The following is a 26,617-nucleotide window of genomic DNA, read 5'->3' on the forward strand; positions in this document are numbered from 1 at the left end:
CATTTGTTGTTCCCTTCCTTTTCACTCTCTCCTCATATCCCTCTATCACTGGAGTGGACCTAAATAATTTTCTGTTACCAAATTAAATTTGATCACTTCCATGCTGTAATCATTTGCAGCCCCTTCTTCATCCTGACACTAAAATCTTTAGGAAAGAAGTGCAGGAAGAAAGATGAAAAAAGCCAACAGAATTCAGGACTGTAATGGGGAATAGAGGACCTCACCTCTAATTCAAAGTGGCTGTAAATTTGCTTACCCAGATCATGTCTGGCTGATAATAAATTCTTTCAGAGAGTGTTTAATTTCAGTTCTCTTCACTCATCTGATCCTATGAGTCATAGGATTTTTTTGCAGTAATCCCTTCCAAAGGATTCCAAAGATAAGGTTGCAGGTGTAGTCAGGAAAAAAAAAAAAAAAAAAACAAAGAAAGATATTCTAATCAATAATGTTTTACAAAATAATCCTCACAGACCCTCAGTGAGGTAGGCATGTATTAACTCTAATTTTTACATACAGGGAACTGAGGCACAGAGAAGTGACTTCCTTGTGGTCTGAGTAAATCAGTGACGTAGGAAAAGCTACCCTACAATCTTATGATTAATTCATTACACCAGGCTGCCTCAAATAAAAGTGAAAGAGTGTAGTGTTTGTTTTTAATTAAGAAACCAGTCACTCAGATGGCAGTACACTTTTTTCTAAAAACCTCAGGCTCTTCTCCAAGTGAAAACCATTTCTCAAAAGACCTGGTTAAATACCAGGTTTTGAGGTGGGTTGTTTCTATTAAGCCATGCAGTGTAGAATATGAAGACTTTAAAACAAAAATTCCAAGACATCAGAATGTGTACACATTCTTATCTGCTGTCACCTTAAACCACAAGGCCTACTTTTCGCTACAGTCCTTTGCTTCTTGCACTTCACTGAGCTTGAGCAGTAAACCTAGACAAGTCTGTTTAGCTCCCTCACTTAGGCCAAACCATTAATTTAGGATTTCCAAAATCAATATAAATATTTGAAGTTTAATCTACAAAGTGTTGAGTTAAAACCATAACTATACATAGATGACTATAGATCACTTCTATTAATACCAGAACTTAAATTTTAAAAATAAACCAAGATGATTTATCTGGAATATGTTAGCAACCTTTTAATGGTATATAGGATCTTGTTTCTCAAACTGCAAATACCAGCATCCTTTAGGGAAGCAACCCTTTAGGGATTAAGAGACTAAACACCCCTCTCTTCCCCAGCCTTAAGCCACACTTCTATGTAGCAATTTGACCGTCAGGGCAGTACAACCATCATACATGGGCATCATCCGCGATGTCCAACAGGAGGGCAATGCAGTACCATGCATTTGCAAGATTATGTGACTGTAGCAGCATACAGACCACAAGCAATGGTCTCCAGAACTGCTCAGAGAAATCTGGCTCAGAGAAATCAGATTAGTATTTGTGAAGAGACATAGCTATCAGTGTGTGCCTCTGTTAGCCTCCAGGTTTAATCCTGCTCTGGAGTTACTGCCTCACAAATAAGGTAATTTTACCTTTATATAGTGTCAAACAATTGCAATTATTTTTTTCTTTTCCTCCTTAAATCTACCTTCAGATGAAATAAGAATGATCTTAAGTTAGAGTCTGGATCAGAGACTCCAAAAAGTAACTTAGTTGGTTACCAGCTCACAGTAGGGGAAGCCAAGCAACATGTGTACTCAAAATAAATGCAGAGGAATTATTTTTTTTTTTTTTTACCCTGGACGATTTCTCAATAAAATCATACCAATGGTATGACTCCAGTAGTCTCTTAGTATCTGAACAGCAATAACAAAATCTTCATAGAAGTGTTTGTGGTGGAGGGTATCCAGACAATACTCCTGCCTAATTGGTGAACTAAACAGAACCTAGACTTTTAATCGTGAGATTCTTTCTCCAGTGCCATTGAAAACTGTAACTCACCATCAGACTCTCATTAACTCCAGATACAGGTTAAAAAAAACAAACACAAAAAAACACCATTAGCAAAACCTGATTGAAATGTTTTCTCTTAGGGCTACAGAAAAATTAGCCAAATTCTTTATTCCACTAGTAGTGAAACCACCCCCCATGGCAATGGTTACATGATCACATTATCCCCCATGGCAATGGTTACATGATTCAAGTCCATATAAAGTCACATTTATTTAGACTTAACAGACATGGTTTCCAGTGCTGCCGCTGGTTTAGGCTCCAACTTCTCTGGGAATTCTAGTTTTTCACAAATTGTCTCCTTTATGGGTAGATACTGAGAGATCTCATTAGGTTCCGTGAACAGCGAAGGTGGAACGTCCTAAGAAGCAAAAATTTTACAGGAAACAAGTAAACAAAAAAAGAAAAGGGGGAGGTATTCCAAACCCAAACTTTTACAACTAATCTACAATTTACCTGATTTAAACACCTGAAGTAAGGTATCATTATTAAAATTTACCTTATAACTTCAAATGTACATAGTCTTTTACTCATATGGACCAACAGGCTAAGGAAAGCTATTTAATGCTTTTAAGCAGCAGACTGTAAGAGTGCAAGAAAGTCAGAGACATTCATGAACAGCTACAATGTTTGTTTTAAAAAATGCGTTTATCATCTAAATGTAACAAACAGTCTTCTTGAGGTTCTAGTTCTAGGTGAGACCAGGATGGCCACCAGGGAACCCGTGCTTAAGGTCTTCTAGTCATTGCAATATATTCACTGGAGTTGCTCTGGTTTAGCTATTGCTAATTGATATACCTCGACATGTATCTTAAGTTTTATGAAGTCCAGCACAGACATTTATATGAAATACTACAACTCATTGGATTTTAATTTAATGTTTAAATAAATTAGGTGGTTTCATTAAGTTTGTATCTTTCTCTGGAGATTCCTGTAGATAACTTCACCACACACATTTTTTTCCCATCAGATGTCTTGTATACTGAGCAAACCACCTTCAAACTTTCCAGTAATATTCTTTAAGAAAGTTGTTATCCAGAGCTATTCAAATGCACTCTGTATTCTGGATATCACTAACATGCAAGGAATTCTACTGCTGTTTCAGTTATTTCAAACCTAAGTGAAGCAGGAATCTTTTTTGCTTTACCTATGCAAGCTGATCTAGGGAATTGAAAAGCCATATGCATTTCCTCTCTATAACATGCAGGAAAAATTATTTAACAGCATAGGTGAAACCTGGCTGACTGATTTATATTTCAAACCCACAAAACTATCAAAAAGCTCACGTCTGGATTCAGTCCCATTTATAGGAATCACACGTTAAGAAATGATACACTGCCCCTTTTGTCAAAAGGAAAAGCATTCTGCCAAAATATTCCCTCTGAAGGTTAGTAACACATTAGTCACTTTTTACAGGTGAAAAAAAAACCAAGGGAGAAGGAAAGTAAAAGAACACCCAAGATCAGGTGTTTGGTCAAGAATAAAAATCAACAGCTGCAACTCCAAGTGTGCCACAACTTATTCTGAGCCATTGCTAGAGTTTTATGGTGAACTGCTAAACTTACTTGAGAAAAACTGAATGAGTCTATCACCAAACAGATCTTAACCCCTAATACCACTTGCAAGCATACAGCCAGCCCTGAAATTTAGCATCATAGGACACGGACTATCTGATTTTGTGGCTGAACAGTTCTATGAAAACATAAAATAATAATATTGTTAACTCAAAAGTAGAAGTAATCCAATTCTATATCTTGTCACATGATCTGAGCATTTACAAATGTGAAATCACCAAAATAAATGTTGCCTAAGCAGAAAGTTTTTTCCCCTGTATCAGTTCCAAACCTAACAAAGAATGACTTACACAGTACTTCCTATGCTAACCATAAAACATTTTAAAAGCAGACAAAAAATATATTTTTTTTAAATGCAATACCTTTAAACTTGATATTTTGCTTTCTCTGGATGTATATTCTCGCAACATGTAGGCCTTGTCAGCCTAAGGGAAAAAAAATGACAAAAAATAATTACAAAATCATTATCTAGTATCAGTGCAAAATAACAATTTTAAACACACTGAATTTAGTAAGCATTTGAATTTAGTTGACCACAGATTTTCATCTGTGAGCAGAAACATAATGTTCAAATTCACAAAGAGAGAGAAAGATGTTTAGCAATGTTCTCTTTCCCAAAACTCACCTTTCTGTGTGTATGCATGAAAAAATTGTACGACTGAATATGCTTGTTAATCTTTACTCAACTAGAACTCCTACATCAGTATGAATACAGCTAGACAAAATAAGCAAACCACAACTCTGACATTCTATATTATTTATGAGATACTAGAACACAATGTAGTACAGTTATTTGCAAGTTAAAACTTGCAGTCATGTATTAGACAAGCCAAAAAACATTGACTTGGAGATGAGGGTAAGCACAGTATCACACCATTTACTGCTATTTTCCTTCTAATACTTCCTCTTTAATCTGCATCTGTCAAATCTATTTAAATGATTACTTCACATGAGGGGTAGCCTACTCTGCTCATACAATACCAAGCCCCATGGCATCCAGTAATTGGTTGCTACTTCAGCATCACCACAATAATAAAATACACTTGAAACTTCAGGTAACTTCTATGCCCTCAAACATCAGTATTAAATTACAGGAATATCAGCAGGTCTTCTCTGAAAGTAACATGGCAAGGGAGCATCTGTATTCATGATGGCAAATAAGGGTTTACCTCGTGATGAAGCCTTGTATCATTCATCCTGATAAGCACCCCATCAACTCGCAAGAAAAACCTCAACAGCACAAAAAAGCTGGAAGGCATAACTCTCTGCAAAAATAAAGATGTTCCATTCAGCATATTACAAAGTTTTACTTTAAGCACGCATTTATCTACATCAGTGTCTTGGTTTCGACTGGGATAGAGTTAATTTTCTTAGGCTGGTGCGGTGCTGTGTCTAAGATTTGGTGTGAGAACAATGCTGAAAACACACTGATGTTTTTAGTTGTTGCTGAGTGATGTTTTTAACAAATCAAGGACTTATCAGCTTCTCAGACCCTACCAACAAGAAGGCTGCAGAGGCACAAGAAACTGGGAAGGAACACAGCCAGGACAGATGACCCAAACTAGCCAAAGGGATACTCCATGCCACTGGACATCACGCTCTGTATATAAAATAGGGGGAGGTGGCTGGGGGCTGCCTATTGCTGCTCAGGGATGGGTGGGCATTGGTCAGCAGGTGGTGAGCAACTGTACTGTGCATCACCTGGGTTTTTTTTCCGCTTCCCTTTGGATTTTATTCCTCTCCCCTTTTCATTACAAGCATTGTTGTTATTATTATTAAAATTTTTTTTTCAATTATTAAACTGTTCTTATCTCAACCCTTGAGTTTTACCTTTTCCCCCCCGATTCTCCTCCCCATCCTGCTGGGGTGCGCTGGGGGTAGGAGCAAGTGAGCAGCTCTGTGGTACTTAGTCACTGGCTGGGCTTAAAACACAACAGTCTGATATTTGTAATGAAAGATAGTGTGAGGAGCTTTCAGTATTAAAGTCAAAATTTGGGCTGTTGATGTACTACAACTATCATTGGACAGCAGGGCAGAGTGTGTCTCAAAAGATTGTTATACAGGATGCAGAAAGAGGGAAAAGACTGTTCCCTGAATCAACTGACAGAAAGAAAGATTATATTTCTAAGAGCAACAATAAAGAACTTTGCATTTTAAACTTTAAATCTCAGAAGGAACAACATGCAAAAAAGTTACTTTATTTTGCATATATCAGCCAACTGAGTCACTAAGCATCTTGTATACACCTCTCGGTACTCACTATTTTTACACTCAAACTTGATACTCCATGATCATGAAGTTCGTCTTCAAACAGAAGTACTTCTTCAAAAAACATAATTTGCTCCCTGGCTTTCAATTTCTCTGTATTTATGTGTTCTGTTGTAGGAACAACCTGAAGAAAAAGATTAGGAACAGTTAGAAGCAGTTAGTTTGTTGCCAAGCTACATAAAGGTTTTCTTGATCTTTTAAATCCCACAATTGCTACTTTTGGAGTCAAAAATGCTTTTAGGCTTAAAACATTCTAAGAAAACAAGTTAAAATTAAACCCAAAGTTTCCAAGAGGAAACATCAATCAAAGCAAAAACCAAGAGTGGAAAATTCTGAATAAACTTCCCTCTGGGTACAGGCTCAGTAGCATTTCAGCTGCGAACAACTCTGCTCACTTTTGATACTTGAAAACATTTCAAGATGCCTTGTGTTTAACATACAAGGGATAAAAGTTCTGGGTTATAAACAGGATTTTAATATCTCTAGCCCACTACAAACCCTGAACATGATTCTAATAAAGCCTTGCAATGGAAATCAAGTGCCTATATATTTCTATCTCATGGGCTCCATATACACACAAGACATCGTTTATTCCTATGCTGCACTTTTACTTCCAGAGTAACTCCAATGATCTACACCTAACACAATCCTAGTGGATTAATATCAATTATCTGCTTAGTAGCAAGCAATCTGTATCCAGTAAAGAGAAGGTGGGATCTTCAGTCTTACTTTAAAGTAAATAAAGACAAGGGAGAGCCTGTGAGTTTGAGGAGTTACTGCTGCAGAAAAACAAAGCCACTGAAAGCAGACTGACCTACAGATCTGCTTAGACAAACAGGCAAGCAACAGAGAGTAAACGTACTAGAGAATTACACATTTACTAGTTCTGTTGTGTGTGAGGAGCTCAGGGCTTCAGAGGGGCATCCAGCAAGTACTGAAGATTCCCATGTGCTTTACTCTCTGAGTAAGTTCTCCCTAAGGGACACAATGGCACCCTTTTATACAATCCTAAAATGCTTTAACACACACACACACACAGAGTTATTAAAATAAGCCATGATTTGATTAGGACAACATGCTGAAAGACATGAAAAACTCAAACTATATCTTGAAGTCAAAAACCATGAAGCATGAAAGATTTTACAGAAGCCTATTATAAGGTAAATGACAGCTTAAAAAACCCCAAAACCCCAAAACAGAAGTGTTTGTCTGAAAGACTAGGCAATCAGCATTTAACAAGGTGAAAATAGTTACCTTTAATGTTGCGGTATCTCCCAGCAATGTTCCTTTGTAGTCTGTTGTGTAAGTCCAATCATAGGGCTTGACAACTTCCTTAGTGTGCTCAGTCTCGCTCCTGAAGAAATAAATAAGAAAACAGCATGCTTTGTAGTTATTCTTAAAAAAATTACAGCCTCACATAAGATTATGTATTACGATTCCCACACCCCTCAAGAAGAAAAGCATCAACATTGCCTGTGCTGCAATGACAACATCAAGACTTAATCACATAGTATTGCTTCCTTTACAACATATGTTTCCATAATTTATTAGAAAAGCATTAGCACAGGAATTCTGGTAACACTATCTCAGTCCTGGGTATAAAAAAAATAATATTTTAGTTCAACGTTACTGCAAAATTCCCATTTCAAGATCATTTTTTCTTTGCAGGCAGAAAGCAATCTGCTGATAACACACAGCAATCAATAACACTGCTATTTGCCTTAGTTTTTGTGACAGCTTTGATTTCTCTCTGTGCTTTATTTCTAGGTGCTCTGCTGCTACTTTGGTAAATACTAAGCAGTACAATTAGTTCTTGTGCATGGTAATTGTTCTGCTATATTCCTAAGGCTAAGATTTTGAACACGTACAGCATTTTACACTTTGAAACCCCACACCATACAATCTTGTAATGCTCGAGGCCCTATGAGTTTAAATAAACAGAAACAGCATTGAGCCATGTTAAACTTGTAGTTTATTTTAAGAAAGCCAAGATGCAACTGCAAAATACAGTTGACCCAGTTTAACAGATAGGATGATTGTGGCAAAGAAAAGCCAAGTGACTTCTGTGATCCCACACTGTATCTACAGCAGAACCAAATGTAACGTGGTCTTCAAAGTAATTAAAAGAACAGACTGAGCTCTTATGACTATTTCACATACAACACACCAGTACTTGCCCACTGGTGATAAAATACTGTACCTGCTCTCTTGCCACTCCTCTGCACAAGCCACTTTGATCATACCTTGACAATTATTGACACATTTTAAAGCATCTGTTGCATTGAACTCAATTCCAAAACCACGATCATGCTGTATTCTTAGGATATTGTCTCCAAACATCATCTCTGGCAGGGAAGGCATGTGTAATTCATCAGCCAATCTGTACAGAAAAATAAAAGTCCCATGAAGAGAGATCAGTCAGCTACAGTTCAGTGAAAGCAGTCTTGTTTTGGAGTAAGTAATCTTTAGACCATGGTAATTCGGAAGACATATTGTCAATATGTTCCGCAAAACACCTGTTTTCCCAGTTTACTCATTTGATATTAAATGCAGTCATTGATCCAAAATGACTTTTCCACCACAAAAGTATTCCTAAAACATTCCTTCTCCACCAGGCTTGTACAAAAGCTTCATATGGGAGAAATCAAAACACTATCCAATCAGCATGAAATAGCAGCTTTCAACCTGTTGTAGCAAATCCCTGGATGGTCCATGAACTACTTTGGTAACTTTTAGAAACAAACACTCATTGTCAACAAGCTTAAATTCACTACAGAGTGGTCCATACCTCCAAATTTAGAAGCCTACAAAAAGGGGCCAAAACAGACTGGCAGAGTACGTGAGAAGTGCAGAAGACACTACCACGCTCTACTCCTTTCCCAAGCTGGCAGAGAACACAGTGGTACTTGTAACCTTACGCATGAAAACCGCAGCCACAGACCCAACCGGACAAAGTACTGCACGAACCAAATAAGCATGATCCCTGAGCAAATCTCAAACATTTCACATTTTGTTTTACATCAATCTTTATACTTATGTATACATATGTACACATATACATACACTACATATAAATACACACACAGGTATGTAACACCACTTTACATACATACTGATTTTATTTACCAAAAGGCTTCGTATCTTTCTTTTCCTCTCTACCACTACCTACTTTACTTGATCAAGATCAAAAAGAAAAATACAACATCTGGAGAGAAGAAAACTTTAGGAAACGCATTATTTATAAGGAGGAGAGAAAAAAAAGTGTCCTAAGTGCAACATTCACATTGATAGTAAGGCATTCCTGAACAAAAGTGGTAATTTCTGTAACTCTACATACAAAAGAACATTATGCTAACGAGCCTGAAATAAAAATAGCAAATTCATACATCTAGAGAATATGATCCTATGTCTCTCCCAGAGAAGGCAGAATGTTACGAACTTTTCCATTTTAAGTGTAGGCCCCTTGACCTGCAAAGACCAACCCCAGGACAGAAAGGAGTTCTTGCATGTTTAATCCTTCACCTTTCCACAGAGGTTGCCGAGGGATTTTTGTGATAGAAGTTTGCCAGAAATAAAACTTCTACAGATACTAATTATGTTCCCCAAGCAATAAAAAAAAGGCAAGATGCCAAAAGAAATACATTATAAAAAGAAGCCGACGAAAGGCACTGCAACTAGGCAGTTCTTGACTCTTCAAATTAAAGTGGATGACTTGTTTTGGGGATCTCACATTAGGTATCAAGACCTACAGGTCAACGGCTAATTTTGGATTTCTCTTCCCTACCTTGCAAAATCCTCTGTGTTCTTTCAAGCTCCTTTTTGTGGCTCTTCCAAATTTACTTCTCAGCCTTTTTCAACACATTCTGAAAAACTGTTTGTCCCTCAAAAACATCTAAACAGACAAAGGTAGTTTCTGAATATTACAGAGGTGGCTGTTTATTTTAACATAGCTACAGTTAAAGAAACTGAATAGATCAGAAGATGAGTACAGCAGGCAATTTGGCTTCTAGACTGGCAGTTCAAGTATCTCTTGAGTTAACGTCCTCCTGATCTTAGGAATAAAGATCTTCATTTTTAAGAGGCAGCATCCTACAAAATAAGGCTTCAGAAACATGCCATAAAAATAGGATACTCTTAAAGGCAGCCCCTCCTTCCCCTGCAGGACACAGGTACAACTTAGCTCAATGCTGAATCCTCATTACAGAAAAATGACTGAAACACAGAATTCAAGTTTTCTTAACTGTAACTGCAAAAATTAAAAGAAGCAGTTTGAGAAGATTATTTCAGGTACTGAACGTAAGATGGAGAAAGGAACGTATTTTTTACCTGTTTTAAGGCTGATATCCAGTTTTAAAAAAAAATCAGCATTATGCTGTTATGTAAAAAAAAAACTTTTATGTAGTTTACTGTGATAAAAAAACAGCATAAGATTTCAAGACATGGGACTTCATAAAAAAAACCACCCAGCCTCCAAAAAGTTAAAACCACACATGAATAAAGATACATTTAACAAAAGCAACAAGACTTTCATGTATGTATTTCAGACATTGAAACTAAGAAGTATCTGTCAAATTCAACTGCCCAAGGTCAGCTACAGCACTACACAGCTGAACGGCTCAGTTCCACATGAGCAAATCTGACTCAAGTACTTGATGCTGACAGAAACATTTTCTCCAGTGGTTTGCTAAGTGTGGGAATTAGTACAAGGAGACGGAAAATAGTATTTCTTTTATGAAAACCACTATCTTAAAATAGCCGCTATCACAGAATAGCTTATGAGAGCCTGTGGACCACATTTAAAAGAACTTTAATCACCGTTAAAAAATAATGAAGAGAAACAGACTTCTAATTAGCAGGCTTTTGTTCGTAGAGGTCTCGATCTGCAAAACGGTTAGCAATCATTAAAAACAAAATTCTGGAAACCATCTGTGTCTCAAATCATCCCAGTTTCCCAAGCCATTACCCTCGCAAAAAGAGAGGGCGCAACACCCGCCCCTCCCCCAGCTACTGGCCCTGAACAGCGTCCCCCGCGCCCCGAGAATGTCACGGCTTGAGCAGGGCGGCGAGGGCCCCAGCCCCACCGAGCCGCCTCCCCGCGCCCTGGGGAGGGGCGGCGAGCAGCGGCGGTACCTCCCGGGCCCCGTGTCGTCCCCCTCCTCCCCGCGGCCCGTCCCAAACCCGCCCGACCTCTCGGCCTGCGCCGACTTCATGATGTGCGTCCGGGCGGCGCTCAGCTTCCACGGCCCGAAGGTGAAGTCGCGCCGGCTGCTTTGGAAAACGGGGTGCATGGCGGAGGCGAGGGGGAAGGCCCCGCCGAGGAGGAGGCAAGACGGGCCGGAAGGGGCGGCGGCGCCTGCCCTGCCCTGCCCTGCCCTGCCCCGCCGCTCCGCCGCAGCCCGTGCACCCCTCACGGCAGCAACGGCGCCGCCGGAACCGCCGCCTCAGCGGACTTCCGCTTCCGGGGACACGCTCCTGCGCGCGCAGCCCGGAAGGCGTGCGGCGGCGGGAGATGACGTGTCGGGGACGGGCCATGGGCGGGAGGCCGGAGGTGCTGGGCCTCGGGCTGCTCTGCGGCCCCGGAGCTGTCCTGCCGGGGGTGAGAACGCGGGCGGGAACCTCCTTCCACCCACGGCGAGAGAGCGGGCCTCCGGCCTCCTGTGCCCGGCGCCGCCGCGGGCAGCTGGGCGCGAAGGACCGGCGAGCTCACCTGAGCCCCTGTCCCCGGGGAGCCGGGCAGCGGCGGCGGCAGCAGCAGCCGGTGCAAAACGTGCGTGTCCGCTAACGCAGGGTTCTGCGGCGGTGCTACGCACGGGGAGGTAGAACAGTCATGGGGAGCTCTAAAGCTCCGTGGCCACGCTCAAATGGTGCCGAGCCATTCTCCCTGGCCATGCTTCAAGGTTCAGCAAGCATCACCCAGCCCCAACACACAGACGCCTTCTGCTGTTGCAGATATTACACACATAGGTGCATACATACGTGTGGAATCTCCTGTGCCGGTTGGGTATAGTCTTGAACGCTGTCCGAAGATGGTATTTTGAAAATGTCAAAACGTGATGGCAGGGTAAACTTAAAATCCTGTGGAAAAGCATCGGAAGAACTGGTTGAGAATAACATAATTTACACTTCCAGCCCTGATGCTTGTGTTGCTTTTCTGCACCATGGAAAGGACAGACGCTCCCCGAGAACTTCCCCTTGTGTGGGGGCACAACGATGTGCAGCCCAGCTCGCGTTAGACCCGCCAAGCTGAGACAGCAGCTGTGGGAATGCGATGCCCGTTTCGTGAAAAACTCCCCCTCTTCCAAAAACCACAGCGCAATCAAAACACGGCAAAGCTCAAGTCAGAGCAGTCACCTTTGCACTCAAAGACCTTGCCAGGACACGGGGAAGCCAGGAATTAGGGATGCATAAGCGTGGCATTTAATTATCATCCACCCTGCGCTCACCGATGTCCTGTTTCGGGTGGGGAAGAACAACTCCCCCCCCCCCCCCCCCCCCGATCCGCTCTCTGTTACTTCCAACAGCATTTCGGGGATTAGGGAGTCTGGCGGTCGGGGTCTGCCCCTCTCTCGGCAGCTGTCTTGCACTGTGGTGCCGGGACAAGCCCCTTCACCTGATCTGTGAAAAGCGGACACCCCCCACTCCCCTCTGAACTGGTCTCCTGCGTTTCCAGCGGGGGAAAAGCTGCGGGGAGCCCAGCGGTGCGGGGAGCGGCGGCTGCGCCTCGGGGCGGGCCCGCGGGGTGGATGCGGTGCCCCCCCCCCAGCCGGGGCACGGCCAGGCTCTGCCCGCGGCGGCGGAGCCCCAGCCCGGGGCTGTCCTGGAGGCTCCGCGGCCCCCGCAACGCAGGCTGAGCTCGGCTGAGCGGGGAGCCCGCCGGCCTGGGGGCGGCCACAGGGAAAATGGCGGGCGGCGGAGCCGGGGAGGGGGCGCGGCGGGCCGAGGCGGCGGGGCGGGCCGGCGGGGAGGGGGCATGGCCCTGCGGGGGGAGGGTCGGGCCGCGGCTCGAGGCCTCTCCGCCGGCGGCGGCGGCTGTGGGGGGCCCGGGGGCGGTAACCCGAACCCTCCCGCTCCGGCGGGCGGTGAGTGCGGTGCCGGCACCGGCGGCCGGGGGGAACAGGGGTGGCGGGACCCGGTGGTGGTGCGGAGCGGTCGGTGGGCGCCCGGGGCGGGGGACCCTGCCCTTTGTTCACTGCCGGAGGGAGCGCGGGGGCAAAATGGCGACCCCCTCTCCCTACCCACCGTATCTGCCGCTCGCCGCCGCTGCCTTTGTGTGTGCCGGCAGGGGCGGGACGCTGCCCTGCCCTGCCCTGCCCGGGGGGGCACCACCCCCCGCGGCCGCCCCCTCCTCTCCCCCGGGGCGCGGCAGGGCCCTGAGGGGCCGGGAAGGGGCCGCGGCCTTCGGGGGGCGCCGCCTTTCCCAGCCCTGCACCCCTCGGCGTCCCGGCGGGGTCGCGGGTGCCGCGGGCGTGTTTGGAGATAAACTTGAGGAGAAGCGCTTTTGGAGCAGCCGGCGGACACCTTCGCTGGAGAAGCGCCAAGCGATGTGCGACAAAGCACGGCCCAGTCATACCTGCGATTATGCTTTTAGGGAAGCGCAGATACCCATGGAGAACCCGCGGCTCTCCAGCCTGGCACCGCTGCATCAGGCCACGGCGCCGCTCCTGAGTCCCGCCCGTCCGGGAGCCACGGGTGGGCACGGCCACGGCCTTAGCTGAGGTAACTTTCCCCGAGTCCTCAGTTCCCAAGAAATGCTAATATCAGCTTTATATTAATCGGTGGACTCTAGTTTTCTGGCTTGTGTATCTGCAAGAATACGTGCAAGAATAAGTGGTGGTTTTTTCTTCAATACGTTGGCCTGCAGATGGGTGATGGATGGAATTAAGTAGATAGGAGTGCCTGTTGGAAGCAGCAGGGAGAAGGCTGCTTAAGGAATTGGGAGAAATACCAAGCTTTCAAAAAGCAAGCTTGTGAGTCAGTGGGATGGGTGTTAGCTAACACTGAGAAGTCAAGGGTTAAAATTTCTCAGACATTTCTCAACAGGGGTGTCTTTTGAGCCTCAGTTCTCCCAGTCCTTTCGTTTTGGCAGTAAAATAGAATTGGTGTTCTAGCTAAGGTGATTATGGACAGGGAGAAGAGGTGGTAGGAGAGCATGTGCAGCGATCCCTGACTCTTTGAACATTACTGAGCAACTGTTCAGAAAGAGTCAGCAGGATATGACTAGCCGGGCATCTACAGACCACCAGCAAATGCTGCACAGGCAGAATACAAAGTAACAATCAGGATCAAACTGCAGATTTTTTTTAAAAGTCACTTTTTTTTAAAGTGAGAGAAACAAGGACTGATGATGACATTCTTTCTTCACAGCCTAGATGAAGGGACTGGGTGAGATGCACAGCTGGCAAGTATGGCTTGGGAACAAGTAAGATCCTTAGAAAATTTAAAAGTAAAATGTGCTAATTTTCTTCCTTGTTTCCTCCCCTCCACCTCTTTTTGTCTTTCAGACAGTTTCTTCCCTGTTTTAGGCTTGGCACCGTTATTGACCTCTTTGGTGTACCCACAGGCAATTTCCTGCCTCTTTGCTCTCCCATCTAAAATGGTTTCCGGCATCCTACAGGTAAATTTTAATTAACACAGGCAAAAAAGCCTCCAGTCTTTGAAGAGAGTTTGAAGAAATCTTGCCTGAATGTTTTTGAGCATTGTTCTGCTTCTAGCTGCTCAGCATGTCTCAGCTGCTCAGCATGTCTCGGCTGCTCCAGCTCTGCACGCTTTGACCATGAGCAGCAATTCCTCCCTCAGCAATGTGAAGGGCCTGAGGAACCTCACCACGCAGGAAGATGGGGCGGTCAGAGTCACAGAGTCCATCGCTATCATCGTCATTGCTATTTTCATCTGTTTGGGCAACCTGGTGATTGTCATCACCCTGTACCGGAAATCTTACCTTCTCACACTGAGCAACAAGTTTGTGTTCAGCCTGACCCTCTCCAACTTTCTACTCTCTGTACTGGTGCTACCTTTTGTTGTCACCAGCTCCATCAGGCGAGAATGGATCTTCGGAGTTGTTTGGTGCAATTTCTCAGCCCTGCTCTACATGCTGATCAGCTCAGCCAGCATGCTTACTCTTGGACTCATAGCTATAGACAGGTGAGCAGCTCTTTTCTAATGAGTCTTAACAAATTGCCTGCTCATTCCATACAGTGACTTGTTGGCTGCTCATAGAATTGAGAAGCACCGCAGTGGGTAACACTGCCTACTGTTGTAGTGTTATTTTTTCTTCAGCCCCTTGTGAAATTCTGATACAGAACAGAAGCAAGCAATGTCGTCAATATGCAAAATGAGGACATGCATCTAGATTTTTTTAAAGCTATTAGTGGTAAAATAACATACTACTTGAGAAACAATAATGACTTAAAATTCCAGATTATATCCTAAGCATGCTTTCACATATAGGGACAGTTTTAATAGTTGCACATGTGCCTTCAGTTAAGTTTTACAATCTTGACTGCAATGATGCGTATTTTTATATGTAATTATTTTTATAAGAAGGTCCCTGAGCCCACTTTGAGGTTTGGAGAAAAGAGAACCAATTATCAACGTCATTAAAATGTGGGGTTTTTTTATTGTATGTCTTTTGTTCTATTGACACTTTTCTTGTCCACCAGGTACTACGCTGTCCTGTACCCGATGGTTTACCCGATGAAGATAACAGGCAACAGAGCAGTGGTAGCTCTTGTGTATGTGTGGCTACATTCCCTTATTGGCTGCCTCCCTCCCCTTTTTGGCTGGTCATCTTTAGAGTTTGACCAATTCAAGTGGATGTGTGTGGTGGCCTGGCATAAAGAGGCTGGCTACACTGCCTTTTGGCAGATCTGGTGTGCACTGCTGCCTTTCATGGTCATGATGATCTGCTATGGATTCATATTCCGCGTGGCAAGGATTAAGGCCCGCAAAATCCACTGTGGTAGCATCGTCATTGTGGAGGAGGACTCCCAGAAGAACGGGAGGAAGAACTCCAGCACCTCCACATCCTCTTCTGGCAGCCGACGGAATGCTTTCCAAGGGGTTGTCTACTCAGCCAACCAGTGCAAAGCTTTCATAACCATCTTGGTTGTCATCGGTGCTTTCGTGATTACGTGGGGGCCTTACATGGTAGTAATTACATCAGAGGCGCTTTGGGGAAAAAATAGTATTTCCCCTGCCTTGGAGACATTAGCTACATGGTTGTCCTTTTCCAGTGCCATTTGCCATCCACTAATTTATGGACTGTGGAACAAGACAGTGCGCAAGGAACTACTAGGAATGTGCTTTGGGGATCGGTATTATCGTGAGTCCTTTGTTCAGCGACACAGGACATCGAGGTTATTCAGCATTTCCAATAGGATCACAGGTAAGATGCTTGGCCGTAAAAGACACGCTTCCTGAATACCAGTAAGAGCAAGATTTAATGCCCGCTTCTGCTTGGCATGTTTCAGGGCTCTGTAAACAAAGTGGGATGTTTCTGGAAGTTGCAGCAGTCTTTTGTTCAGGTTATCGTAGACCCTTGAAAGGAGAATATTTTTGTGGGAGCTAACCTCTTTCTCTCTAGTAAAATTTTCTTTGCTAGAGAAGACCTAGTGATGAGGTTAACAGATCATTTATTTTTTTCTCTCTCAAGTATTTCCTTTCATATGCCTGTTGTTTTATGTTACCCAGGTTTTTACACTACTAGTTGTACATTTGCAGCACTTGTTCTTTGATTCCTGGCTTTTTGCTACAACTCTGAGATCCACTAAAGTTACACTGGCCTTACTATATCTGTAAATTTGGTTTTTAGACTTAATGACTGTGAAGAAAAGATCATAAACAAAGTAAAACTATGTAAAAGAGTAAAACTATTTGGTGTCTCCCTGAGTTGCAGGCTGAGAGCTTCATTGGCTCAGTTTGTTTTGGTGTGGTTTTGCTTTTTTTTAAGTAGAAATGCAACAAAATTCTGATTTTTATTATTAATAATTTCCCTGGTCCTGTTCAGAAGCATCCAAAAACATCTTCATTGGGTCCCTTGGGATATTTCACACGAAGGCAGGAACTTAAGTTATTTAATTGGGAAGGAAAATCTAAAATGCAGAAGGAAGGGGAAAGCAGCAAGGCATCTGTTATCTTTCCTGCAACCTGGGATCGCTGGGAGAGACCCATCTAAATGAAAGAGTTCTGCAGCTGCAGCCACATGACAAACTGCAGGAGCTCTGGGAAATCTGTATCCATGAGATGCTGTGGATGAATACATTAGGAACTGCGGTGGGAGGGAAAGACAGGAAACTTCCTTCTCTTTCCAAGCGATAAGAAACTGACAACTTCAAATTTATCAGGTGTCTTAGCTCGAGGCTGATAGGGAGGAGAAAAAACCCCAACCAAACCCACAACAAAATCTTGAAGTGGGATCCAAGGACAGCACTTTTCCTAGAGTCTCCTCTCTTCTTGTTTTGGAGATTTGAAAGAAGCCAGGCATTGCTGTGCCCCAGCCTCACTCATGGGCTTCCTGCCATGCTAATGGGCTGTCACAGCTGCTGGTGGCTGCCAGGTTATTCTCTGTCTAGAAGGTGTCTGGCAAATATCCCCAATCTCTTGGAGTGTGTATGATCCTGTGTTCAGTCCACCTGGCACATAAAATACACGCAATTGCAGAAAGAGTGGGAGGGAGATGGTGCAGGTAGAAAGGAGTCTTGCCATATGGGAAGACTCCAAGGATATTTGAAAGCTGCTGACTGGATTTCGAAGATGGGAAGTCTAGATGCTGTGCAGTCTGGATCAGCAAGGTAAGTTTTAATGTAGAATAATAAAAACAGTAGAGTGGGTGTTACCCAAAGAGGTTTTTACTATAGCAGACCCTTTAAACATTCATTTTGTAACAAGAACAACACTTTTGCAGATTTGGGACTATCTCCTCATCTCACTGCCCTCATGGCAGGTGGGCGACCATTAGGAAACAGCAGCAGCACAGGAGAGACAGGTTTCAGCTGCTCACAGGATTCAGGTAACTAAAAGTCTCTTGCTCTCTTTTTTGGGGCAGAAGATTGCACTTGTAACTTGGCAGAAATCTCTGGGATATTTTGTATTTACACACACAGATGTCTCTTGGTGGATGGATGACATTAAGTATCGGTTCCAGCTGTTACAACAAAACTGCTGCAGTTGCTTTTTCCTTCCTTGCTGTCAATATATTTACTTGCAAAATACTGTTTGCTCTAAGGAACGATGACCCTCCCTTAATAATGTGTCCTGGGAACAGGGCTCGTAGCTTTTGTGCCCTTCTCCTGTAGTTTCTGTCATTCTTCAGGGAGTTTACATGTATCCACAAGGAACAGAGCAACAAAGTTCTGTGGAGAATGTGCTTGTGTGTTTCCTAGTTTGTCTTGCTCATCCTGCAGTCTAAACATAAACACTTAGGGTGGTTTCAGCTTATGATTTTGTCACTACTTGAGATCTCTCAACTGAAGATGATTTGGAAAAGGGCAAAAGAGTTTCGCTAGTAATTTTCTGTGCAGAACTGTAGCTAGATTATTTTTTTTGGCATTTAATTCAGCTACCGCTCCTTAACTGCACTGCAGTTACTTTAAAGAATATTTCTGCTCTAGAGTCACCAGAGGGTGATCTTCTAACATTTCCTTGGTGTTAGACGTTTGTTTCTTGCTTTTGTAAAGGAAGTCTGTGGAGCTAGGATTTATTTTGGTAGTTGTTTTAGGCTGGTAGTTTTATGACTGTTATGGGTATTCTGCAGCTGCATGTGATGAAGGAGAATAGCATCCTGGTAAACCTGCCTGTTGTGGTTTAACCCCAGCCAGCAGCCAAGCACCACACAGCTGCTCGCTCACTCCCCCAACAGTGGGATGGGGGAGAGAATTGGGAAAGTGAGAAAACTCATGGGTTGAGATAAAGACAGTTCAATAGGTAAAGCAAAAGCCACACACACAAGCAAAGCAAAGCAAGGAATTAATTCACTAGTTCCCATGGGCAGGCAGGTGTTCAGTCATCTGCAGGAAAGCCAGGCTCCATCACGCGTGACGGTTACTTGGGAAGACAAACGCCATAACACCCAGTGTCCCCCCCCTTTCCTTTCCCCAGCTAATATACTCAGCATGATGTCATGTGGTATGGAATACCCCTTTGGCTAGTTTGAGTCAGCTGTCCTGGCTGTGTCCCCTCCCAATTTTTCGTGCCCCTCCAGCCCTGTCACTGGCAGGGCCTAAGGAACCGGAAAGTCCTTCATTTATTATAAACATCACCCAGCAACAACTAAAACCATCAGCATGCTATCAACATTGTTCTCACACCAAATCTAAGACACAGCACTGCACCAGCTACTAAGAAGAAAACTCTATCCCAGCTGAAACCAGGATACTGCCTCTGCTAAGAGGATATTGTGAGGTTTTTTTTTTCTTTCATTTCATCTTTTGATGAATGGTATTGATCAGTTTAAACAAATGAACAAACTAAATGCATACCAAATGCTGTTAGAAGTGCCACTGTTTGTTATGGAGGGTCCATAGCCTGGGAATGGATACACAAGGACCCACTTTGAAATACTGTTTCACTGGATGCCTTTACTGTGAGGAACTAAAGAGCAGAAAGAAGTCTTAGTCAGTCTTCAATGCTGCCTGCATTGATGTATGTGATCCTGTGGACTGGTAAACAGAAGCTGGGCTCTTCATGTGAAAAACAGATGAAGTAGCAGGAAAGGACAATAATCCAAGTGGTGTCAGCTGCCACAAAATATGGAGACCTGAGTCCCAATTGCTAGAAATACTGCCTTAAGATCAGTTATTCCAAGGACAAAGATCCAGCCTGTAAGAATAAAGGGCTAGTCTCTTCACTAACCCCATTTGAAAAAACACACTGAACTCGTGCATTTGAAAAAAACCCACTAAAATTCTGCTCCATGGAAGAAAGTATCTTTTTCTTCCTAGTGCCACCCTTCCATTGCACACTGTTTCTGAGGAGGCTGTGATACCCTTGCAGATCAGTAATAGTGGACTGTTTTCAGTAGACAGCCTCAAACCCAGCTAATTCACAGAATAGCACAGAAGTTGTTCGCTTACTTGGAACTGTGTATTAGGGCAGCAAGTCGTTCTCTTTTCTGTGTGCTGGAGGGAGATGTAAGACATAACACGCGAGTTTCACCTTAAAAATCTATATCATAATGAATCGTCAGCAAAGACTAGAGCTGTGGAGCAGTGTGTTGTCTAGAGGTATACCCCCAGTGATGTCTTTCACTTCTGTAAAATGGGTGCTGGAACACCTCTTTTTTGCACAGAATATATTTGGGATTAAAAGCAGTCAAGTGGGTGAAGATGTGAAGCCACCATCTGGAGAAGTTATGAAACCTGTGAAGGCTCTTTGTCCTAGGCCTGTTGTCACATCACAGGAGTAAATGGGCTGGTAGTAAAGTGTCACACATCGAATGTGTGCAAGCTGTGTCTTCCTGTAGCAGCTTACCTGAGGACAGCTTACTCAGCACTGTCCTAGTGTCTCCCCTAAATGCTTGCTCTGCTTTTCCCTTACACAGCAGAGACCAGCATTGCAAGGGAGGTCTAGGCTGCAGTTTTGCCCTTTGTGTGAAAACAAAAGATGTGGCAGAGATGCTAAGATGAATTTGCTTGTGCTTGTAAACTCTGTTTTATATTGTAAAGGTGCAAAGCAAATGCAGGGAGGTAAAAAAAACCCCAAAAACTAAAGTCCTAAACTGGAAAAGAGACTCATCAGACAAAAATCATTCCCAACCAGCAAGGGATTTTTCCCCATTAAAATACATTTCAAGAAAGTCAAAATAGATTAGAAACAAACTAAATTGAACAGAAAAATTCTCCAGTTCAGATTTCCGTCCAGGTCTGATTACAAGCATGATATTTAGCAGCTATGGTCGTCTGCCTCTCAGGTAGCCACTGCTAGCCTCTTCTCTTAATCAGGAAATGGGGAAAGTTGCCCTCAACTTTACCCTTTATTTACTAAAGGTAAGGTTTCACCTATGTCTGCTGTCCTGTTGAGAGCTCTGCAGCTGAGCGTTTCAGAGCTTCTTGAGGTTTTTAGATGGCTAATGAGAAAAGATTTCTAAATCTTCTGAATGAATACTCTGACTTCATTCTTTTTCTGTGCACTGTTCTAATTCAGGCTGAAATTTACTCAGAGAAGCTGGGTTTAGACAGTCTTTGAAGGAACTGCTATGGACCGAAGAGTTTTTGCCACCACTTAAATATTTTAACATATTGTTTCTCTGTTTTGCTTGAGAACTCTTGCTTTGTTTCAGGAACAGATGCAATGCTTCTTGAAGATTATAGCTCAGATGGTCCTCATGCCCCACACTGCATTTGTCCTCCTCGAAGGAGGAGTTCAGTGACGTTTGAAGATGAAATAGAGCAAATTAAAGGTGGGTTTAGGGATAAATGTGGAAAAACTCAGAATTACCTATATTGCCTGCTCAGGAAGCCTCCCATGTCTTTCAGAATTGTTTTAAAACATCTCTGACCACTGTTCACCTTGACAGACCTGACTATTCAAGCAGGTGCAACAGAAAGTAAGATCAGGTCTTTCTTGCAGTTCTCAAATAACAACAGGCAGGGAAAAGAGTTAGAAACTGGGGTTCCCTGCATACATATTATTTATGTTGCACAGCAGTATCCTCTCTGTAACTCTACTCACCTGGTGGCTGTTGCAGTCTTTTTTGTGTTTCTCAGGGAATACATTTTCCTGCCCTCATACATTGATTCCATTATCCCAACGTTTCTCATTTGCTGCCTGCTCTCAACTTTGTCATTCACAGACTTGAAATTCTTCCATTTACAGACTTTAATGGTCTGAATAGAATTTCATTGTGTTTCACTTACTTTTTTTAACTTAACTTTTACTTCACTTACTGAGTATGTTTCTCAGCAGATAGAGGAAAACAGATGAACCACATGCACTTTTTTCAGTCAACTCTGATTCTGTGCTAGCAAAGTGTTGCTGTGATCATCTGTAAAACATGGCAAAGTTAGTTTAAGCTGATAGTTATGGACTAGTAGACTTGGTAATAACTGGATTTATTAAACAAAAATGTTTGTGGACACTACAAAAATTAGTAGAATGTTTTTAAGAGTCAAGTAATAATAAAACCTGACTGATTTTTTTATGATTCTGAAATGAGAAGACTCTTCCTGTGAACCTTTCTTTTCAAACATCTTGGCAAAATGCACTCTTGCCCTCTTCCCAGCGTGAGCTGATTATTTCCTTTTATGATATTTTTACATTATCGTACGTTTCCCATTATCTTTCTGGTGATTATGTAGGGGCAGACATCTGATTTTTTGTGCAGTGCAGTGAAAGAAGGAGGCCTTAGTGCAAAAGTTCCCCACAGGTTTAGCAGTTCTTTCTGGTATGTCTCAGGTTTTTCAGAATCTCTGAGACTTTAACTTATTTCAGGTGCCTCACTGAAGAATTGTGTTTAGGATGAACACCTGTGTTGCTCAATGTGTTGGTGGTTGTATAGATGCTACAAAAACAACTACATCAACACTGAAGAGCAGGTGTATTCAAGGTAATAAAAGGTTGGGAAGAAGTATACTACTGCCTGCAGCTGCAGTTTTCAACCTGTCCTGGCATGGCGAGCTCTGTGACTTCCCCACTGGAAGTGGCTCTCACAGTGTGGCTGGAACAAATTTAAGCCTAAGAACAGCAGACTGCTGATTTTAATCACTGCTTGGAAGAAGCACTTGAAATTTGGGGGCCGTTAATCCATAAACACAGCATTTGGTGTTTGGGTTTAAAACATAGTATAAAATAGCTCCTAGACTGCACTGCTCATGTCAGTGAAGTGTGAGATCTTAGTTCAAATGCACTGAGAATTGCTGTAAGGCTGTAAGTCATGCTTACAGCAGGGCAAGTACAAATTGAGAGTTTTGTTTCTGTCATCTGCAGGATGTCTTGCCTGATGCCAGACAATCCCTGTTGTCCCTGATCCTGGACTCGAGATAGTAAGCAGAAATCAGGCTGTTGACTTCATTTGAATTAAGACCAAAAAAATCCAGCGTGCACAGGTTCAGATTCAGAAAATCATTCAACATAAACTTAATTCATTAAGTTAAACGTGTATAAGCACTTTGTTTCATCAGATCTTATTTTTTTTTTTCACTTGGAGGCAGTCTTTCTCTGCTTGACCTATCGAGGTCACTCTGAAGCTTAAGTTCTATGAACCATTTTGGAATCCTGGCTATTGCTAGCACATGCGCTCTGTAGGTTAGTTACTTTGCAGAGAGCATGATCATACCTTTACAAAAGGATCAATGTTAGTCTTCAAGCATTTGTGCAGCCATACTGATCAACTGTTACTTTTCTGATGTGTTGGTGTTTTGGGTTTTGGTCTTTTTTTTTTCCAGAAGCTGCAAAGAATTCTGTTCTTCATGTAAAAGCCGAAGTCCATAAATCTCTGGACAGTTACGCATCCAGTTTAGCAAGAGCTATTGAAGCTGATGTGAAAATCAGCTTGTTTGGGGAAGATGCTTTACCAGGAGCTCTGTTCCCTGTGCGGACTCTGCCAGGAAGCAGTATGAACACACGGCGTGGTATCAGACCCCATGCTAGCCAAAGACTTAAGTTGCAGAGCATCGATGAAGGGAATATTTGACAGGACCACTGGAGTAAGAAAACTGAATGAAACCACTAAGCGGGACCTACTACAGCTGTTAGTGTTACAACAGAACCAGGATACCTTTTTGGGATGCTGTCGGTGTTTTTTCAGCACTTGAAAACCAGCTGAATTCTGGTACTTAAATCAACATTTTACAGCAGTGTTTGTTTACTCTTTAGGGTGCTAATGACTCTTGTGCCATGTCTTAAATCTGTCACACAGTGCATAGGAATGCAGGGTTTGGTTTCATCGACCAGATCATTAGTCTGTTGAGTCTTGGGTCCATTACTGGCCAAAGCCGATACAGGAATGAAAATGGAGAAGTACATGCAGTGTTTATTTCAATGTTGCATTGATCCTTTTCTGACCACCAGGATAATCAGTTTATACTCAATAGCTGGAGTGCTCTGATAGGTCGTGCATTGGATACCACATGCAGCTTTTCTGTCAGAGACTCCCAAATGAGGAACATGGACTTCACTAAGGGCAAAACTTGAACTTTTCAGAGAGCTTATGTAGAGTATCATCATACTTACCCTTGCTAGTGGGTATTTCTGGCTGTTCAGCAGTCACATTGCTAGATCTGAAATTGGATTGTGCATTGCTTCTGTGTTGTAAGACACCAGCTTCTCTAGATGTAATAGGTGGGAGCAGATCTGTGCTGGAAACATCACAGAGACTATATTTGAGGGAATCATCAGTGCAGAGTTCTTAGTTTCTCTGAGAACTTCAATTCACTTCCCCAGTTTTGCTTTTACTAAAATGGTACTCTACAGCTGTGGTAAGCTTGACAGAATATAAATAAGGTGTTACCACTTCAGGATTCATCTTTTCTAGAAAGACAATTTCTATGAGTTGTTTTTTTTTAATCAGGAGGGAATGTAGTATTTAAGCTATAGTTACCTCGGTGCATCTATTTCTTGGAGTATTAATTCATTAATCTCTAAAATGAGAACATTTGGCACTTACATTGCACTTTGCATGTTCTTAAGCACTGTACAGACATTACCGTGTTAGGCCTTTGTGGGATGTTTCATCAGCCCTGCTTGCCAAAGAAGGGAACTCGGCCACAGTCAAGCTGCTGGCAATGAAACAAGCTGCAAGGTAGAAAAGTTTGTTATGGAAAGAGGGATGAGGTGGATCATACAAGCATGTGGGCTTGAGGAACCTTTCTGTGCCTTCCTGGGCTCGTCCCTTCCTTACCTTGTGGGGGTTACAGCCCTGCCTTACTGCTTATTTCAAAGAGAGGGAGACCTAAGTGCATAGGATGATATCTTGGGGGTGGGTGTCAGTAGCAAATGGACTTAAGGACCAAGGATTTGCGTTTGTTTACTCTGTGTCTGCTCGCCCTAGCCTTCACTTTTCCCCAGAAGTGATTTGTATGAGTTTTTTGCTGCAGATTGTTTGGACATCAGGGGCAGGATGTTTCCATTTGGGCAAAAACTGGGTGTACACTTGTTAAATTATGGCTGTGTGCAACTCATTTGCAAGCACAGAAGCAAACTGTGGCAGAGCCTCAGTCCAGTACTGTATTTAGACATCCTGTTTGTCTGTGTTCCCAACTCAGAATTGTATTCCACACGAGCTTATGTCCATCTCTGGACAAAGCAGCTTGACTTTATGAGCTAGCCTGAATCCCATTACATTCCCATGTAAGATATAACTGCATGCTTAAAATTCAGTACATGGTTTACTGATTAAGAACAGGTTGTTAAAGCAAGAACACTTAAGCACCAGTAAGGTGGTTCTTTGCATAATGCAGGAATGAAATGACTAATAATAGCGAGGGCCTCACTCCGGTATTTTTTGCTTCTAGTACGTTAGATAAATTGGCACCTGTGGGCACTCAGTAAAAAAAGAAAAATCCCAGTATTTGCCAGGAGATGTCTTGCGCTGAGGTCATCACTGCTATCACAGTTGCTTGTAGTACTCTGCGCTCCGTAAGGTATACACTTGCCCTGGGTGGCTTGAAGCATTCTATCTGTGTCCCTTTTATTTCATATTCCTGCTTCCAAACAAGTTGAGCAAAGTTGTGGCTGTGAAAAGGGCACACGTGGGCGTGTATGTGTTGTGGTGCTAGCCTAAACCGGTGTATATTTAGGAGGAAAAATTCCAAGGCACGTGTGAAAGCACAAAATTGTTACTAGTGTGTAAAAGTCACGCTTTTCACGCAGGTACTCAGCCAAATTCAGCCTTCAGGCAAGTCAGTGGGGTTGCATCTGTTTACACCATGACTGAATTTGGCTGTCGGTGTTAATTTTGCTAATCTGTTATTTAGTGTAAATGTTGTTAATCCTTTTGTACACACATTATAACCTTTCCATAATTCTCTTACTACCAGAGTCATTATCTCAGTTGAATTGTCATTAACAAAAGCAGTCAGGAACAAATGCACGCATTTTATAAAATTGTAATCCCCATCTTAAATACAGAAGAAAAAAGAAACGTTTCCAGCTTCCGATAGTCAGTGCTGTGTGTTTATACTTCTGCTACTACAACTTAAGTTTATTTCGGAGTACTTCACTTTTCACGGACGAGCCTGGCAGCGGAGGCCGTTTCCGCAGCACCAGGCAGGCCGGGGTGAGCGCTGGTCTCACCGCCGGGCTGGTGCCACCACCGCGGAGCAGCACCGCCCGAAACGCGGGGGAGCGGAGGCCACGCCCCCTGCCTCTGGCCACGCCCAATCGGGCTGCCCTCTCGCCAATGGCAGCGCGCCTTCCTCTTCCCGCCCTTTCCCCGGCGTTATGAATCGGAACCTGCGGGGGTGCGGGAGCGACGAGGAGCAGCGAATTCAGGGCGCGGCTGCGATTGGCTCCGCCGCCCTGGTTGGGCGGTCTGATTGGCTGGGTTCAGGAAGGGGCGCGGCAGCAGCCGCCCGGCGGCGGGCTCGGTGCGATGCTGGGGGGAGCCTGGGCGTGCGGAGAGCCGGGCCGGAGGCAAAGCGCTTAAAAACCTGCGGGGGTAAAGGAACAAAGGACGTATCGGTCGGAATAATGGAGAAACGAAACCGATGCCTGAAGAAGAGGCGATTTCCCCCTCAGCCGGCGTTCCGCGCGCTGCCTTGGGACCGGAGCGGGGCCAGTGCCCGGGACAGCCCGCTGGTGGAGCCTCTGGCAGTGACAGTGATGAAGAGAGTTTTGTTTATTCCTCATCCGATAAAAGTAAACCTGAGAAATCAGTTGAGA

The 26,617-nt window shown here is 43.5% G+C and overlaps 2 protein-coding genes across 10 annotated transcripts; one reads left to right on the top strand and one right to left on the bottom strand.

The window, feature by feature from the left end:
* Window positions 1–2,047: 2,047 nt before the first annotated feature.
* Window positions 2,048–13,446, bottom strand: TIPRL (TOR signaling pathway regulator; the record flags this gene model as incomplete). 7 transcript variants are annotated; one of them, XM_080393661.1, is made up of 8 exons in its annotated part: window positions 2,048–2,322; window positions 3,898–3,960; window positions 4,705–4,800; window positions 5,796–5,927; window positions 7,058–7,157; window positions 8,004–8,183; window positions 11,780–11,878; window positions 13,043–13,446. In XM_080393661.1, the coding sequence occupies 8 exons, from the start codon at window positions 13,444–13,446 to the stop codon at window positions 2,173–2,175; spliced, it is 1,224 nt and encodes a 407-aa protein (XP_080249787.1). In that variant the 3' UTR covers window positions 2,048–2,172. The 7 variants fall into 7 exon arrangements, with proteins under 7 accessions (XP_080249787.1, XP_080249788.1, XP_080249793.1 ...); XM_080393662.1 differs by lacking the exon at window positions 13,043–13,446 and adding an exon at window positions 12,414–12,790; XM_080393667.1 differs by lacking the exons at window positions 11,780–11,878; window positions 13,043–13,446 and adding exons at window positions 9,588–9,695; window positions 10,991–11,261.
* An 859-nt stretch (window positions 13,447–14,305) lies between these two features.
* GPR161 (G protein-coupled receptor 161) lies at window positions 14,306–25,899 on the top strand. Of its 3 annotated transcripts, none has more exons than XM_080393618.1 (6): window positions 14,306–14,417; window positions 14,515–14,944; window positions 15,463–16,187; window positions 17,706–17,810; window positions 21,078–21,197; window positions 23,182–25,899. In XM_080393618.1, the coding sequence occupies exons 2-6, from the start codon at window positions 14,577–14,579 to the stop codon at window positions 23,427–23,429; spliced, it is 1,566 nt and encodes a 521-aa protein (XP_080249744.1). In that variant the 5' UTR covers window positions 14,306–14,417; window positions 14,515–14,576; the 3' UTR covers window positions 23,430–25,899. The 3 variants fall into 3 exon arrangements, with proteins under 3 accessions (XP_080249744.1, XP_080249745.1, XP_080249743.1); XM_080393619.1 differs by lacking the exon at window positions 14,306–14,417 and having other exon boundaries at window positions 14,477–14,944; window positions 15,463–15,534; window positions 16,036–16,187; XM_080393617.1 differs by lacking the exon at window positions 14,306–14,417 and having other exon boundaries at window positions 14,477–14,944.
* Window positions 25,900–26,617: the final 718 nt, after the last annotated feature.

This window comes from Falco punctatus (genome assembly GCF_963210335.1).
Source record: "Falco punctatus genome assembly, chromosome: 6".
NCBI lineage: Eukaryota > Metazoa > Chordata > Aves > Falconiformes > Falconidae > Falco > Falco punctatus.